Raw genomic sequence first — 15,138 nt, 5'->3', positions numbered from 1 at the left:
ATTTCAAAATTACTATATAAGCAACCCATAAAGCCCCCCTCCTGGGTTGCACAAACTCACTTTTCCCCTTTTCGGAAACACATTAAATGGCCGGGCCGGGCCCGTGTGCGACATACGCTTGCAGTCGGAAAGCGCATGTTAAATCGCCAATATAAGTATGTAGTAAGTAAATTAGGTCTTACGAATACTATCAAAATGTTACTGCCACATAGACATAATGAAATTAAACAACAGTTCTTTTAATTTTCAATCACATTAAAACCAACTCGTATATTTTCCTTTGCACCTCAGTTTATACATCGCAACACGGGAAAACGAATGGCTAGGATTTGGCAGGATAACCAACGAATACTGCACGAAATAGCGTATTTACATTAACAACACTATTTCAAACCCATGGAAATAGCCTGCTTGTTCGTGTAGTGATAGGTTTAAGTTCGAATAGCCCTTTCATTTCGCACGTTAGCAATAGTCCGCAATTTATTCACAGCTATTATGATTCTAGATCGGTTGACGGCCAATTGCTTGCTATGCAAATTTTATATAGCATGCCGTGAATCGTGACTTGAAGCGATATCTGCCGGTGAGACGAGCCTGCTCGCTGAAATAGTGTGAGCGGTAGCGTCAGTCCCCAGGTGGTTATCTCCGGGTACAGATACCGAGGTAGGTCACTGCAGATTGTTTACACTGGCAATCATTGTATAGTTTGGTTGCACAGGTATTTGGCGGTTGGTGTGCACCGACAGAACATGTAAACATATGCCGCTATATGCCGTAATATGCCCTGTCCTCTGACGCCGTATTCGCTCACCTTTCGCAAACACCCGTAAGTATTCCTATTTCATAGAGATGTATGAGCAGAGGTTACATTGCTTTCATGTAATGGCCTGTCGTATATCCCGAGTCCGATATATCCTGCTTTGTATACAGTGTCATATATGCACTGTCGTATATATTTTATCCTATTTGTCGTGTCAAAAATATGCTGTATAATGTCCTGCCGTATCTCACTGCCCAATATGGTCTGTCTTTTATACCCTGTATAATGTTCTGCCGTATATCACTGCCCTATATGGTCTGTCTTTTATACCCTGTATAATGTCCTGCCGTATATCACTGCCCAATATGGTCTGTCATTTATACCCTGTATAATGTCCTGCCGTATATCCCTGCCCAATATGGTCTGTCTTTTATACCCTGTATAATGTCCAGCCGTATATCCCTGCCCTATATGGTCTGTCATTTATACCCTGTATAATGTTGTGCCGTATATTACTGCCCTATATGGTCTGTCATTTATACCCTGTATAATGTCCTGCCGTATATTACTGCCCTATATGGTTTGTCATGTATACCCTGTATAATATCCTGCCGTATATCCCTGTCCTATATGGTCTGTCATTTATACCCTGTATAATGTTGTGCCGTATATTACTGCCCTATATGGTCTGTCATTTATACCCTGTATAATGTCCTGCCGTATATCCCTGTCCTATATGGTCTGTCATTTATACCCTGTATAATGTCCTGCCGTATATCCCTGTCCTATATGGTCTGTCATTTATACCTTGTATAGTGTCCTGCCGTAAATCCCTGCCCAATATGGTCTGTCATATATACCCTGTATAATATCCTGCCGTATATCACTGTCCTATATGGTCTGTCATTTATACCCTGTATAATGTCCTGCCGTATATCCCTGTCCTATATGGTCTGTCATTTATACCCTGTATAATGTCCTGCCGCATATCCCTGTCCTATATGGTCTGTCTTTTATACCCTGTATAATGTCCAGCCGTATATAACTGCCCAATATGGTCTGTCTTTTATACCCTGTATAATGTCCTGCCGTATATCACTGCCCTATATGGTCTGTCTTTTATACCCTGTATAATGTCCAGCCGTATATCACTGCCCTATATGGTCTGTCATGTATACCCTCTATAATGTCCTGCCGTATATTACTGCCCTATTTGTCCTGTCATATATACCCTGTATAATATCCTGCCGCATATCCCTGCCCTATTTGTCCTGTCATATATACCCTGTATAATATCCTGCCGTATATCCCTGTCCTATATGGTCTGTCATATATACCCTGTATAATGTTGTGCCGTATATTACTGCCCTATATGGTCTGTCATTTATACCCTGTATAATGTCCTGCCGTATATTACTGCCCTATATGGTCTGTCATATATACCCTGTATAATATCCTGCCGTATATCCCTGTCCTATATGGTCTGTCATTTATACCCTGTATAATGTTCTGTCGTATATCCCTGCCCTATATGGTCTGTCATTTATACCCTGTATAATGTCCTGCCGTATATCCCTGCCCTATATGGTCTGTCTTTTATACCCTGTATAATGTCCTGCCGTATATCACTGCCCAATATGGTCTGTCTTTTATACCCTGTATAATGTCCTGCCGTATATCACTGCCCTATATGGTCTGTCATGTATACCCTGTATAATATCCTGCCGCATATCCCTGCCCTATTTGTCCTGTCATATATACCTTGTATAATGTCCTGACGCATATCCCTGCCCTATATGGTCTGTATTATACACCCTGTATAATGTCCTGCCGCATATCCCTGCCCTATATGGTCTGTATTATACACCCCGTATAATGTCCTGCCGTATATCCCTGCCCTATATGGTCTGTATTATACACCCTGTATAATGTCCTGCGTATATCCCTGCCCTATATGGTCTGTATTATACACCCCGTATAATGTCCTGCCGCATATCCCTGCCCTATTTGTCCTGTCATATATACCTTGTATAATGTCCTGCCGCATATCCCTGCCCTATATGGTCTGTATTATACACCCCGTATAATGTCCTGCCGTATATCCCTGCCCTATATGGTCTGTATTATACACCCTGTATAATGTCCTGCGTATATCCCTGCCCTATATGGTCTGTATTATACACCCTGTATAATGTCCTGCCGTATATCCCTGCCCTATATGGTCTGTATTATACACCCTGTATAATGTCCTGCGTATATCCCTGCCCTATATGGTCTGTATTATACACCCTGTATAATGTCCTGCCGTATATCCCTGCCCTAAGCTAAAAATCGTTTCATATTTTCATTGATTGTACCGGAAGTTCGCCTTGACATTCATTTGAATATCTCAGATAACATTGATTGATATTCACCATTAACGTCAGTACATTCTCGTATTATATAGCATTATGCAGAGGCAGCAGATGGCTGCGTTTGTGCCTGCATGGATGCATTTAAATAGTCAGTGAGTGAGTAGGGTGAAAAGCCTCTTTGAACAGTGTTCCAGCAACATGACGGCGTGTCAGCTTAACGTGGAAGGAAAGACCGAAGTGCTGCAGGTCTCAGATGTTTACCACTTTGGTGAAACCAATTAGCACGGGAATGGTGCTATCAAACCTAGAAACATAGATTCCTATCGTGCCCAAGGGACGTAACTCTGCCTATGTATGTTCAGCAGTGAGTGAGTTGGGTTAAACGCCGCTTTTAACAGTATTCCAGTTATATCACGGCATGTCAGCTTAATGTGGGCACACAGCACGATGGCGCTACAAACTACAGAATTGGTATTTATATAATAAAATTCAGAGCATAATAATTATATGAACGTTATATGTGTTATGGGGCGGTCGGGTAGCCTAGTGGTTAAAGCGTTCGCTCGTCACGCCGAAGATCCGGTTCGATTCCCGACATGGGTACAATGTGTGAAGCCGATTTCTGGTGTCCTCCGTCGTGATATTGCTGGAATATTGCTAAAAGCGGCGTAAAACCATACTCATTCACTCACTATATGTGTTATAATACAAAATTAAGGGATTATCCTGACCCGTGACGATTTGGGTAGGAATTGATCTTCAGCAAGTCATGCGAGTATACTTGTCGTAAGAGCGACTAACGGGATAGGGTGGTCAATCTCGCTTACTTGGTTGATGCATGCCATCGTATACCAATTGCGTACATCGACTGTTTGATTCTGACTCGATTATTTACAGAGATATAGGTGGAGTAAACAATAACGCTGAGTGAGGCGTTAAACAACAAACAAACACATAAACAAACAAACAAACAAACACGGCATAATTTTGGTATGAAATCTGAAAGGAATCGGCACATGTACCCGTATGGCACTTACCCACTTACTTACTTCAATAGTGATAAGTGTGAAATAACGCGACAAAACCCCTCGACCTTACGATTCCAACTTTATCATGGGTAGGTGTTTATAAATCACTATTAAATAGTAATGATACAAGGTGATCGCGAAAAAAGTGAGCGTATCCTGCCCCAACGGTGGCATCCGTCACAAACACACGCAAAGGCATGTCTCTGAGTGGTGCATATGAATAGGTGAGGGGAGAGTGCGAGAGCATCCTGCTTCTACCTACCTGCTCTTATTCAGAGGACGTGCATTCTGTAACAGATAGTAGTTTACATTTGCCACAATCACGGCTGTTGCTTATGAGGCGATACGTCACGCGGGATGGGATCTATAATAAATTTAATTTCTTCATGCGTTGGTTATCGGATAACCAATTGCGGACTGACTTGTTTGATAGGCATTTGCGGTATAAGGCATAAGGATTAATGCCGAAGCATCAACTTTACAGGAAATAAAGCAGTTGTTATCAATAAATTGTCCCTGCTTTACTGGTAACATAATTACATGTAAGTAGTCCGAGAAGGAAACACGTGTTACAACTTGTCATTTGCATCTGTTTATCCCCTGATTAACAGGTCGCACACGCTCTCCCGCTGCCAAGTTATACTCATTTATTGGAAGGATACGAGGCGTCATGTCGGCCGTGAGTATACACGTTTGTCCTCGCTATTGTTAGATGTTGGACCTGTCGGAGAGTCCGTGACATATAAATGTAGAATCATTGTCTGTAGCCGTGTATCCTCGCATGTGTTAGATTGTGGACTTGTCGGAGGGTCCGTTGCATGTATAGATATAAGATATGTCTGTACTCGTGCGCTCTCGCTTGTGTAAGTGGGCGTCTCAGAGAATCTGTATCATATAAATGTATGATATAATTATGTCTGAACACGCACGTAATACCATGTCCTCGCTTATGTTGCATAGGTGATCTGTTAGTGTATCTGTGGTATTTGAACATATAGGTGATCTGTTAGTGTATCTGTGGTATTTGAATATATAGGTGATCTGTTAGAGTATATGTGGTATTTAAACATACAGGTGATCTGTTAGAGTATATGTGGTATTTGAACAGATAGGTGATCTGTTAGAGTATCTGTGTTATTTGAACACATAGATGATCTGTTAGAGTATCTGTGGTATTTGAACATATAGATGATCTGTTAGAGTATCTGTGGTTTTTGAACATACAGATGATCTGTTAGAGTATCTATGGTATTTGAACATACAGGTGATCTGTTAGAGTATATGTGTGGTATTTGAACACATAGGTGATCTGTTAGGGTATATGTGGTATTTGAACTCATAGATGATCTGTTAGAGTATCTGTGGTATTTGAACATATTGGTGATCTGTTAGAGTATCTGTTTTATTTGAACATATAGGTGATCTGTTAGAGTATGTGTGGTATTTGAACATATAGATGATCTGTTAGGGTATATGTGGTATTTGAACACATAGATGATCTGTTAGATTATCTGTGGTATTTGAACACATTGATGATCTTTTAGAGTATATGTGGTATTTGAACATATAGGTAATCTGTTAGAGTATATCTAGTATTTGAACATATAGGTGATCTGTTAGAGTATATGTGGTATTTGAACACATAGAGGATCTGTTAGATTAGAGTATCTGTGGTATTTGAACATACAGGTGATCTGTTAGAGTATCTGCGGTACTTGAACACATAGGTGATCTGTTGGAGTATATGTGGTATTTGAACATATAGATGATCTGTTAGTGTATCTGCGGTATTTGAAGATATAGGTGATCTGTTAGAGTGTATCTGGTATTTGAACATATAGGTGATCTGTTATTAGTATGTGTGGTATTTGAACATATAGGTGATCTGTTAGAGTATATATAGTATTTGAACATATAGGTGATCTGTTAGAGTATATGTGGTATTTGAACATACAGGTGATCTGTTAGAGTATGTTTGGTATTTGAACACATAGGTGATCTTTTAGAGTATCTGTGGTATTTGAACACATAGATGATCTGTTAGAGTATCTGTTGTATTTGAACATACAGGTGATCTGTTAGAGTATCTGTGTTATTTGAACATATGGGTGATCTGTTTGAGTATCTGTGTTATTTGAACATATAGGTGATCTTTTAGAGTATCTGTGGTATTTGAACATATAGATGATCTGTTAGGGTATATGTGGTATTTGAACACATAGATGATCTGTTAGATTAGAGTATCTGTGGTATTTGAACATACAGGTGATCTGTTAGTATCTGTGGTATTTGAACACATAGGTGATCTCTTAGAGTATATGTGGTATTTGAACATATAGGTGATCTGTTATTACTATGTGTGGTATTTGATTACATAGATGATCTGTTAGAGTATCTGTTGTATTTGAATATACAGGTGATCTGTTAGTGTATCTGTGGTATTTGAACACATAGGTGATCTGTTAGAGTATCTGTGGTATTTGAACATATATAGGTGATCTGTTATTAGTATGTGTGGTATTTGAACACATAGATGATCTGTTAGAGTATCTGTTGTATTTGAACATACAGATGATCTGTTAGAGTATGTGTGGTATTTGAACACATAGGTGATCTGTTATTAGTATGTGTGGTATTTGAACATATGGGTGATCTGTTAGAGTATATATGGTATTTGAACATAAAGGTGATCTGTTAGAGTATGTTTTGTATTTGAACACATAGGTGATCTGTTAGAGTATCTGTGTTATTTGAACATATGGGTGATCTGTTCGAGTATTTGTGGTGTTTGATCACATAGATGATCTGTTAGAGTATCTGTTGTATTTGAACATACAGGTGATCTGTTAGAGTATGTGTGGTATTTGAACACATAGGTGATCTGTTAGAGTATCTGTGGTATTTGAACATATATAGGTGATCTGTTATTAGTATGTGTGGTATTTGAACACATAGATGATCTGTTAGAGTATCTGTTGTATTTGAACATACAGATGATCTGTTAGAGTATGTGTGGTATTTGAACACATAGGTGATCTGTTATTAGTATGTGTGGTATTTGAACATATAGGTGATCTGTTAGAGTATATATGGTATTTGAACATACAGGTGATCTGTTAGAGTATCTGTGGTATTTGAACACATAGATGATCTGTTAGAGTATCTGTTGTATTTGAACATACAGGTGATCTGTTAGAGTATTTGTGGTATTTGAACACATAGGTGATCTGTTAGAGTATCTGTGGTATTTGAACATATATAGGTGATCTGTTATAAGTATGTGTGGTATTTGAACACATAGATGATCTGTTAGAGTATCTGTTGTACTGAACATACAGATGATCTGTTAGAGTATCTGTGTTATTTGAACATATGGGTGATCTGTTTGAGTATCTGTGTTATTTGAACATATAGGTGATCTTTTAGAGTATGTGTGGTATTTGAACATATAGATGATCTGTTAGGGTATATGTGGTATTTGAACACAAATATGATCTGTTAGAGTATATATGGTATTTGAACACATAGATGATCTGTTAGATTAGAGTATCTGTGGTATTTGAACATACAGGTGATCTGTTAGTATCTGTGATATTTGAACACATAGGTGATCTCTTAGAGTATATGTGGTATTTGAACATATAGGTGATCTGTTATTACTATGTGTGGTATTTGATCACATAGATGATCTGTTAGAGTATCTGTTGTATTTGAATATACAGGTGATCTGTTAGTGTATCTGTGGTATTTGAACACATAGGTCATCTGTTAGAGTATCTTTGGTATTTGAACATATATAGGTGATCTGTTATTAGTATGTGTGGTATTTGAACACATAGATGATCTGTAGAGTATCTGTTGTATTTGAACATACAGATGATCTGTTAGAGTATGTGTGGTATTTGAACACATAGGTGATCTGTTATTAGTATGTGTGTTATTTGAACAGATGGGTGATCTGTTAGAGTATATATGGTATTTGAACATAAAGGTGATCTGTTAGAGTATGTTTTGTATTTGAACACATAGGTGATCTGTTAGAGTATCTGTGTTATTTGAACATATGGGTGATCTGTTCGAGTATTTGTGGTGTTTGATCACATAGATGATCTGTTAGAGTATCTGTTGTTTTTAAACATACAGGTGATCTGTTAGAGTATCTGTGGTATTTGAACACATAGGTGATCTGTTAGAGTATCTGTGGTATTTGAACATATATAGGTGATCTGTTATTAGTATGTGTGGTATTTGAACACATAGATGATCTGTTAGAGTATCTGTTGTATTGAACATACATACGATCTGTTAGAGTATGTGTGGTATTTGAACACATAGGTGATCTGTTATTAGTATGTGTGGTATTTGAACATATAGGTGATCTGTTAGAGTATATATGGTATTTGAACATACAGGTGATCTGTTAGAGTATCTGTGGTATTTGAACACATAGATGATCTGTTAGAGTATCTGTTGTATTTGAACATACAGGTGATCTGTTAGAGTATTTGTGGTATTTGAACACATAGGTGATCTGTTAGAGTATCTGTGGTATTTGAACATATATAGGTGATCTGTTATTAGTATGTGTGGTATTTGAACACATAGATGATCTGTTAGAGTATCTGTTGTATTGAACATACAGATGATCTGTTAGAGTATGTGTGGTATTTGAACACATAGATGATCTGTTATTAGTATGTGTGGTATTTGAACATATAGGTGATCTGTTAGAGTATATATGGTATTTGAACATATAGGTGATCTTTTAGAGTATCTGTGGTATTTGAACATACAGATGATCTGTTAGAGTATGTTTGGTATTTGAACACATAGGTGATCTTTTAGAGTATCTGTGGTATTTGAACACATAGATGATCTGTTAGAGTATCTGTTGTATTTGAACATACAGGTGATCTCTTAGAGTGTCTGTGTTATTTGAACATATGGGTGATCTGTTAGAGTATGTGTGGTATTTGAACACATAGGTGATCTGTTATTAGTATGTGTGGTATTTGAACATATAGGTGATCTGTTAGAGTATGTTTGGTATTTGAACACATAGGTGATCTTTTAGAGTATCTGTGGTATTTGAACACATAGATGATCTGTTAGAGTATCTGTTGTATTTGAACATACAGGTGATCTGTTAGAGTATCTGTGTTATTTGAACATATGGGTGATCTGTTCGAGTATCTGTGTTATTTGAACATATAGGTGATCTTTTAGAGTATCTGTGGTATTTGAACATATAGATGATCTGTTAGGGTATATGTGGTATTTGAACACAAAGATGATCTGTTAGAGTATCTGTGGTATTTGAACACATAGATGATCTGTTAGATTAGAGTATCTGTGGTATTTGAACATACAGGTGATCTGTTAGTATCTGTGTTATTTGAACACATAGGTGATCTCTTAGAGTATCTGTGGTATTTGAACATATAGGTGATCTGTTATTACTATGTGTGGTATTTGAACACACAGGTGATCTGTTAGAGTATATGTGGTATTTGAACATACAGGTGATCTGTTAGTGTATCTGTGGTATTTCAACACATAGGTGATCTGTTAGAATATGTTTGGTATTTGAACATATTGGTGATCTGTTAGAGTATGTTTGGTATTTGAACATACAGGTGATCTGGTGGAGTATCTGTCTCATTTGAACATATCGGTGATCTGTTAGAGTATGTTTGGTATTTGAACATATCGGTGATCTGTTACAGTATGTTTGGTATTTGAACATACAGGTGATCTGGTAGAGTATATGTGGTATTTGAACATATAGGTGATCTGGTAGAGTATATTTGGTATTTGAACATATTTAGGAGAATGGGACATTAGTATGTAAATATTTAGATTTGTACTTTAGTATTTAGGCGACAGTTGGATTGAGATGGTAGCGTGTGTAGTGTAGTGGTTGTGTATGTGTATGTGTAGATGGTCCCCATCTATTATATCAATGACAATAAGGCTATTTCTTTATTCACGTGGGCAGTCAGCATGTAATATTTGTAACAATATATATAATCATCATGGATCTTTCTGAAACAATTTGCATAATAAATATACATAGCCAGGTGTCGAATTATTTGTTGATGCCCAAAACCTACTGTATTTGTTACGTGAAGGGTGTCATGTGCATTTAGTAGGCATGTCCTCACGCAGCGTTTTATACCATTAAAAAGTGACATAGTGCGAAATTCCACCCGCTGACGGACATGCTCAATGCGAATCACAGCTTAACATATATTACAGAGAGGGGATGGTAAGATAGTACAAATATCACATATAGCGGACGGGGCAGACAGTAACCAGGGCTTGTATGGACAAATTTATATCAGGCATGCGACTTGTAATGTGTTTGTGGGTCGCTTTGACCACAAATTTCACAAAAGCCTCAGGGCAACGGATTCTATTCCTATATGATTCAGTTGAGTTGATTTTGAGGACAGATTTAAAGACAGTGATACAAAGTGCATCTTGGGGCTGAAGGTTCAGAGTTCCATCATTAGGAACCTGCACGGACGAAGGATCGAGCACCGAAGGACTTCAGTCTGTATTTTGGTAAAGACCGAAGCGTTGTCCTTGTCACTAATGTGGACATAAAAGTGTAACAAAACCGAGCTTAAGCATCGATGTCTTCTGTCATGTTTAAAGGTGAGGTGAGTGAAATTGGGTTTAACGTCGCGTCCAAGTCATGTTTAAAGGAATATGCAAGTGTATGGATACATTTTGGTTGCAGCGGGTGCCTTATTCTTCGTGACTGTCGTCGATGTTAGGTATTGAAGGGACGATTAGGCCAATAAATACTTAACTATAGCCTGTTACAAAATATATACAGGCTTAATGAGGAAAGATAAAACACAAACCTAAACAAATAATCCGTCTACAATCCGTTGTATAAGAGCATTAAATTATTATTTTGAGTTAATTCTCTCGGTCTGTGATAAAACACAACATCTATCCAGTCGCCTTGAATGATTACGTGACAAGATTTCTAAGAAAGGGGCACTGGGGTTCTCGCGTTACACCGAAGGTCCGGGTTCGATTCCCAACATGAGTATAATATTAATGGTATCACCTGCTAACATAATGCTGGTAAAAGGGTCGTTAAAGTCATATTCACCCACTCACTCATTCAGCTCAGTGTAGCCTTTCCCGACTTACTATGAATAGTGTTTTGATCTCTTGTGTTGCTTTTGGTGACGAGGGGCGGTCGGGTAGCCCAGTGGTTAAAGCGTTAGCTCGTCACGCCGAAGGCCCGGGTTCGAATCCCGACATGCGTACAATGTGTGAAGCCCATTTCTGGTGTCCCCCGCCGTGATATTGCTGGAATATTGCTAAAAGCGGCGTAAAACCATACTCACTCACTCACTTTGGTGACGTAGCAAATATAAGTTGATATGATGAAACTGTCACAGCTGATATTGAGATCTTGTAAAATGCATATTCCTAAAGTGTGATTTCATTTTGGAATATGTTTAAAAGCGATGTGAAACTCAACCCACTCACTCATTCACTCACTCTAAAGATAAAATCACAAACATCAATTAGAAATATGTACATAAATATATAGACCCACATTGAAGGCGGTTCACGTCATAAGGCATTATAAGGCATTCGTGTGTGCGTATTGACATATGCATTGTAGCTGTAGCAAATTTATAACCACTTATATTCGTTTCTGAAAAACTAGCGCATAGAAAATACTTAATGGAATTCAGTTCATAATATTCAAAGTTTGTGCAGGTTTCATATGTAGTGGAGGCTATATTGTTATGAATGTCTGACTTTCGATTTGCTGACTGGAATTTGAATAAACAGGTTTTAACAGCTTCTACATAGCAATGTAAATATACTCCCCCAGAATGTAGGGGGTATTCGAAAATATCAGATAATTACAGAGGGGTATCGAGTGATGTTTATGGGTAAATAAGAAAAAGGACTTGGTGTAACATGAACATTGTGATGTAAAGTTTGCAAACAACCAAGAAAGACGACAGGGGGTGTTTTCGAAATATGAGGTGAGGTGAAATGGGGTTTAACGTCGCGTCCAATATTATTGCACTAATATAGCGACGTGCATGCACGTGCGTGCGTGCGTGTGTGCGTGCGTGTGTTTGTACTAGTCCGGACTGATGCCGATTTATAGTGCTGGGCCACTGAGATACCATGCTGCAGTTTAACATGAATACCCCTCTCAGACACAGTATACTGACTCCGAGCCGACCAGTCCTTGTTTTAGCCCCTTAATACCGAGCGCCAACAGGGTAACAACAAGTACCATCTTTTAACGTCTTTTGGTGTGACGCCGTTCTCCGGGTGGACGCTCTACCACAAGACCACAGAGGCAGTCGTCAAAATATGAATGTTTGATAATATTCATAAACTACAGATATGCCATGTAGGTTTCACATACACTAGAGATTAAATTGTTATGCATGTCTGACTTTCGATTTACTGGCTGGAATTTGAATTAACAGCTTCAAACTAATAAATAACAGTGTTGATAGACTCCCTCAAAATGACGGGGATATTGGAATATCAGATTACCGAAATAGAAAAAGGAATCGAGTGAAGTATGATGGGGGAAGGACTGTCGTATCATGACAATCAACAGAACATGTTGGTGATGTATTGCAAGGGTGTAAACAGAATGTTTGGGATGGTCAGTTACGATACATGCACGGTAGGCACGAGCAATGCGTGGTGCAGTACGCGGTACAATACGCGGTACACTACGTGGTGCAATACGCGGTACACCTATAATAAAGTAAACTACGGTTATAACGAACACGCTTATAACAAACTGACTGATATCACGATTTTATTTTTTAGTCCCGGCCATTTGTTGTATATGTGCTGTATATATGCTTATAACGAACTACGGTTATAACGAACCAAAATAAGTGGTCCCTTTGAGTTCGTTATAACCGTAGTTTACTGTACTGTTAAAAGCTGCGTTAAACCCAACTCACTCTCACTCATTCAGTTCAGCAACCCATGCTTGCCGTAAAAGGCGACTATGCTTGTAGTAAGAGACGACTAGCGCGATCGGATGGTCAGGCTCGATGGCTTGTTGATGCATGGCATCGTGTCACAAGGAGCGATGCTCGACTGACTGCGTTTCATCGTACCCCGACGGCGTGGGCTGGTGTTTCAAACATCAACGACTTGGCAAGATTCAATTATTCACAGGTCGCCGTACAAATATGGATGATTGCTGACATTTATTTGTGACAGGGTCGAGAATGAGATAGTTGTATTCAACTCGAATGGCTTTATGATTGAATATGTAGCATGGGCGAAACTGAGATATTTATTTTCTTAATTTGAAGTTTACACGATATACGGCTTTTCCATTGGACGAGAAACTGGTCACATGACCGAGAAACTGACGTTCAGAAGCGTATGACCAACACAATTTGACGTGCACTGTTATACTGTTATAGTGCAAAACATTTCAATACTTTTACTTAAATAGTGCAAACCATTTCAATACTTTTATTTTACATTTCATTTATCTAAATACCTAACTGGTTCAATATGTTTCCAAGTGCACCGAAATTCTATGCCCTTTGTCTGTTTAATATATTCAGCAAACATTCGGCGTTCCCCTCTTATCATAAGCCCCTCCGGGCAGGATCCTTAATCTCCAGCACTATCTATAAATTTTAATAAACACCTCCTAACGTCGCCGGATCTTACGTATGTAGCCTGCAACCTCGGGGTATCGCGGTACTTGTCATGTACGCTAAACGGAACAAAATGCACTCACTAACCTTTATGTTTATTCGTGTTCTCTGTATCAGATATCATTCATGTTATCAAACAATGCATTTTTTACTGATAAAAGTTAATTATTTACATTAGTAGCTCCGAGTAAAAGCCGGGCCTCGCGCTCTGTTTGACAAGGGAGAGAACTCCATCGTATCGCGGTACAGGGAAAAGTTGTGTATGGAGGTCCGAATTGGACAAAAAGAGGACATAATTCTACCAACCACTTGGTATGATCATGCCAGACATCAGTGATTTGTCCAGACAAGTGCAAAGACAGCACAAGTAAAATTCTAAATGTGTTATCAGCAATAGGTATTCAATGCATATTTACCGAAAAGTAAGAGAAAAATATTTTTATAAGTCAACATCAAAATAACAGAAATGATATTTTAAGATTGTTTAAAAAAAATGGATGACAATAATTTGTCATAAAATGGAAAAATGTTAAAAGTCAACAATAAATATATAAAAACTACTCCTAGTATGCCCAAAGTATGTATTTATCTTTTGGTTACTAGTGAAGAACGTATTTCTAAGTTTGGCATTATGGCCCTTATGATCTCCCAATAAATTCTGGGCACAGAGCGGGAAAAAATGTTCGGACTACGTAACTTCCGTTACCTTATTAGTCGCCATGAATATGCAGATGATCTGGTTCGGGTCGATAGAGAAAGTTTACTTTTGGAACTACGGGTTATATCGTTGGCCATTGAGAGATGGGGGTGAGGCAATATTACAAAAGATGCCAGAAATATGTATCAACGCATTAATAACTCCTAACTTACAGCAGACGGAACATTCCGAGGAAATTGAAATTGTTTACGAAGTGTGCACTTCCTGGTTACTCATTAGCATTAATGGACAGCTGCCAAGAGGCGTTTCCCGCGTGAACTATTGGAAATCACAAATGCCGCGATACGATGAATGCCGCGGTACCATGGAGTCCGAGTATACATACACGTGGGACAATGACCTTGCCACATGTTATGTAATACCTCGCGCTACAAAACCCGACTGACATGGTCAGTCAGGGAGACAGCCTGGAGACACCCAGAAGATCGACTCGTGTAAGTGACAGAACGGTTCTCCCATCCGGGAAGATTGGCCACTTGGTCCCGGTGTGCGTTCTGTCACGTTATTATCAACATGAACCTTTTCGACTCATTTCAACCATCAGCAATAAATATGGCTGCTGTCGTCTAAACTTCACCCC

The 15,138-nt window shown here is 38.6% G+C and overlaps 1 protein-coding gene across 2 annotated transcripts in view; it reads left to right on the top strand.

Annotated features, from left to right (window-relative positions):
• The first annotated feature begins 602 nt into the window (after nt 1–602).
• The window catches only part of LOC139464285 (uncharacterized oxidoreductase YrbE-like), a 32,847-nt gene continuing 18,311 nt past the window's right edge, over nt 603–15,138 (top strand). The window contains exons 1-2 of one of the 2 annotated variants that reach the window (XM_071245809.1): nt 603–663; nt 4,754–4,821. In XM_071245809.1, the coding sequence (XP_071101910.1) occupies nt 4,813–4,821 (9 nt within the window). In that variant the 5' untranslated portion in view covers nt 603–663; nt 4,754–4,812. Of the gene's footprint in view, nt 664–704; nt 827–4,753; nt 4,822–15,138 lie in introns of those variants that run through there. The other variant, XM_071245808.1, reaches the window with a different exon arrangement.

This window comes from Haliotis cracherodii, unplaced genomic scaffold (genome assembly GCF_022045235.1).
Source record: "Haliotis cracherodii isolate W230 unplaced genomic scaffold, xgHalCrac1.p SCAF_17, whole genome shotgun sequence".
NCBI classification, from domain to species: domain Eukaryota; kingdom Metazoa; phylum Mollusca; class Gastropoda; order Lepetellida; family Haliotidae; genus Haliotis; species Haliotis cracherodii.
This window is presented reverse-complemented; position numbering and strand designations above follow the sequence as displayed.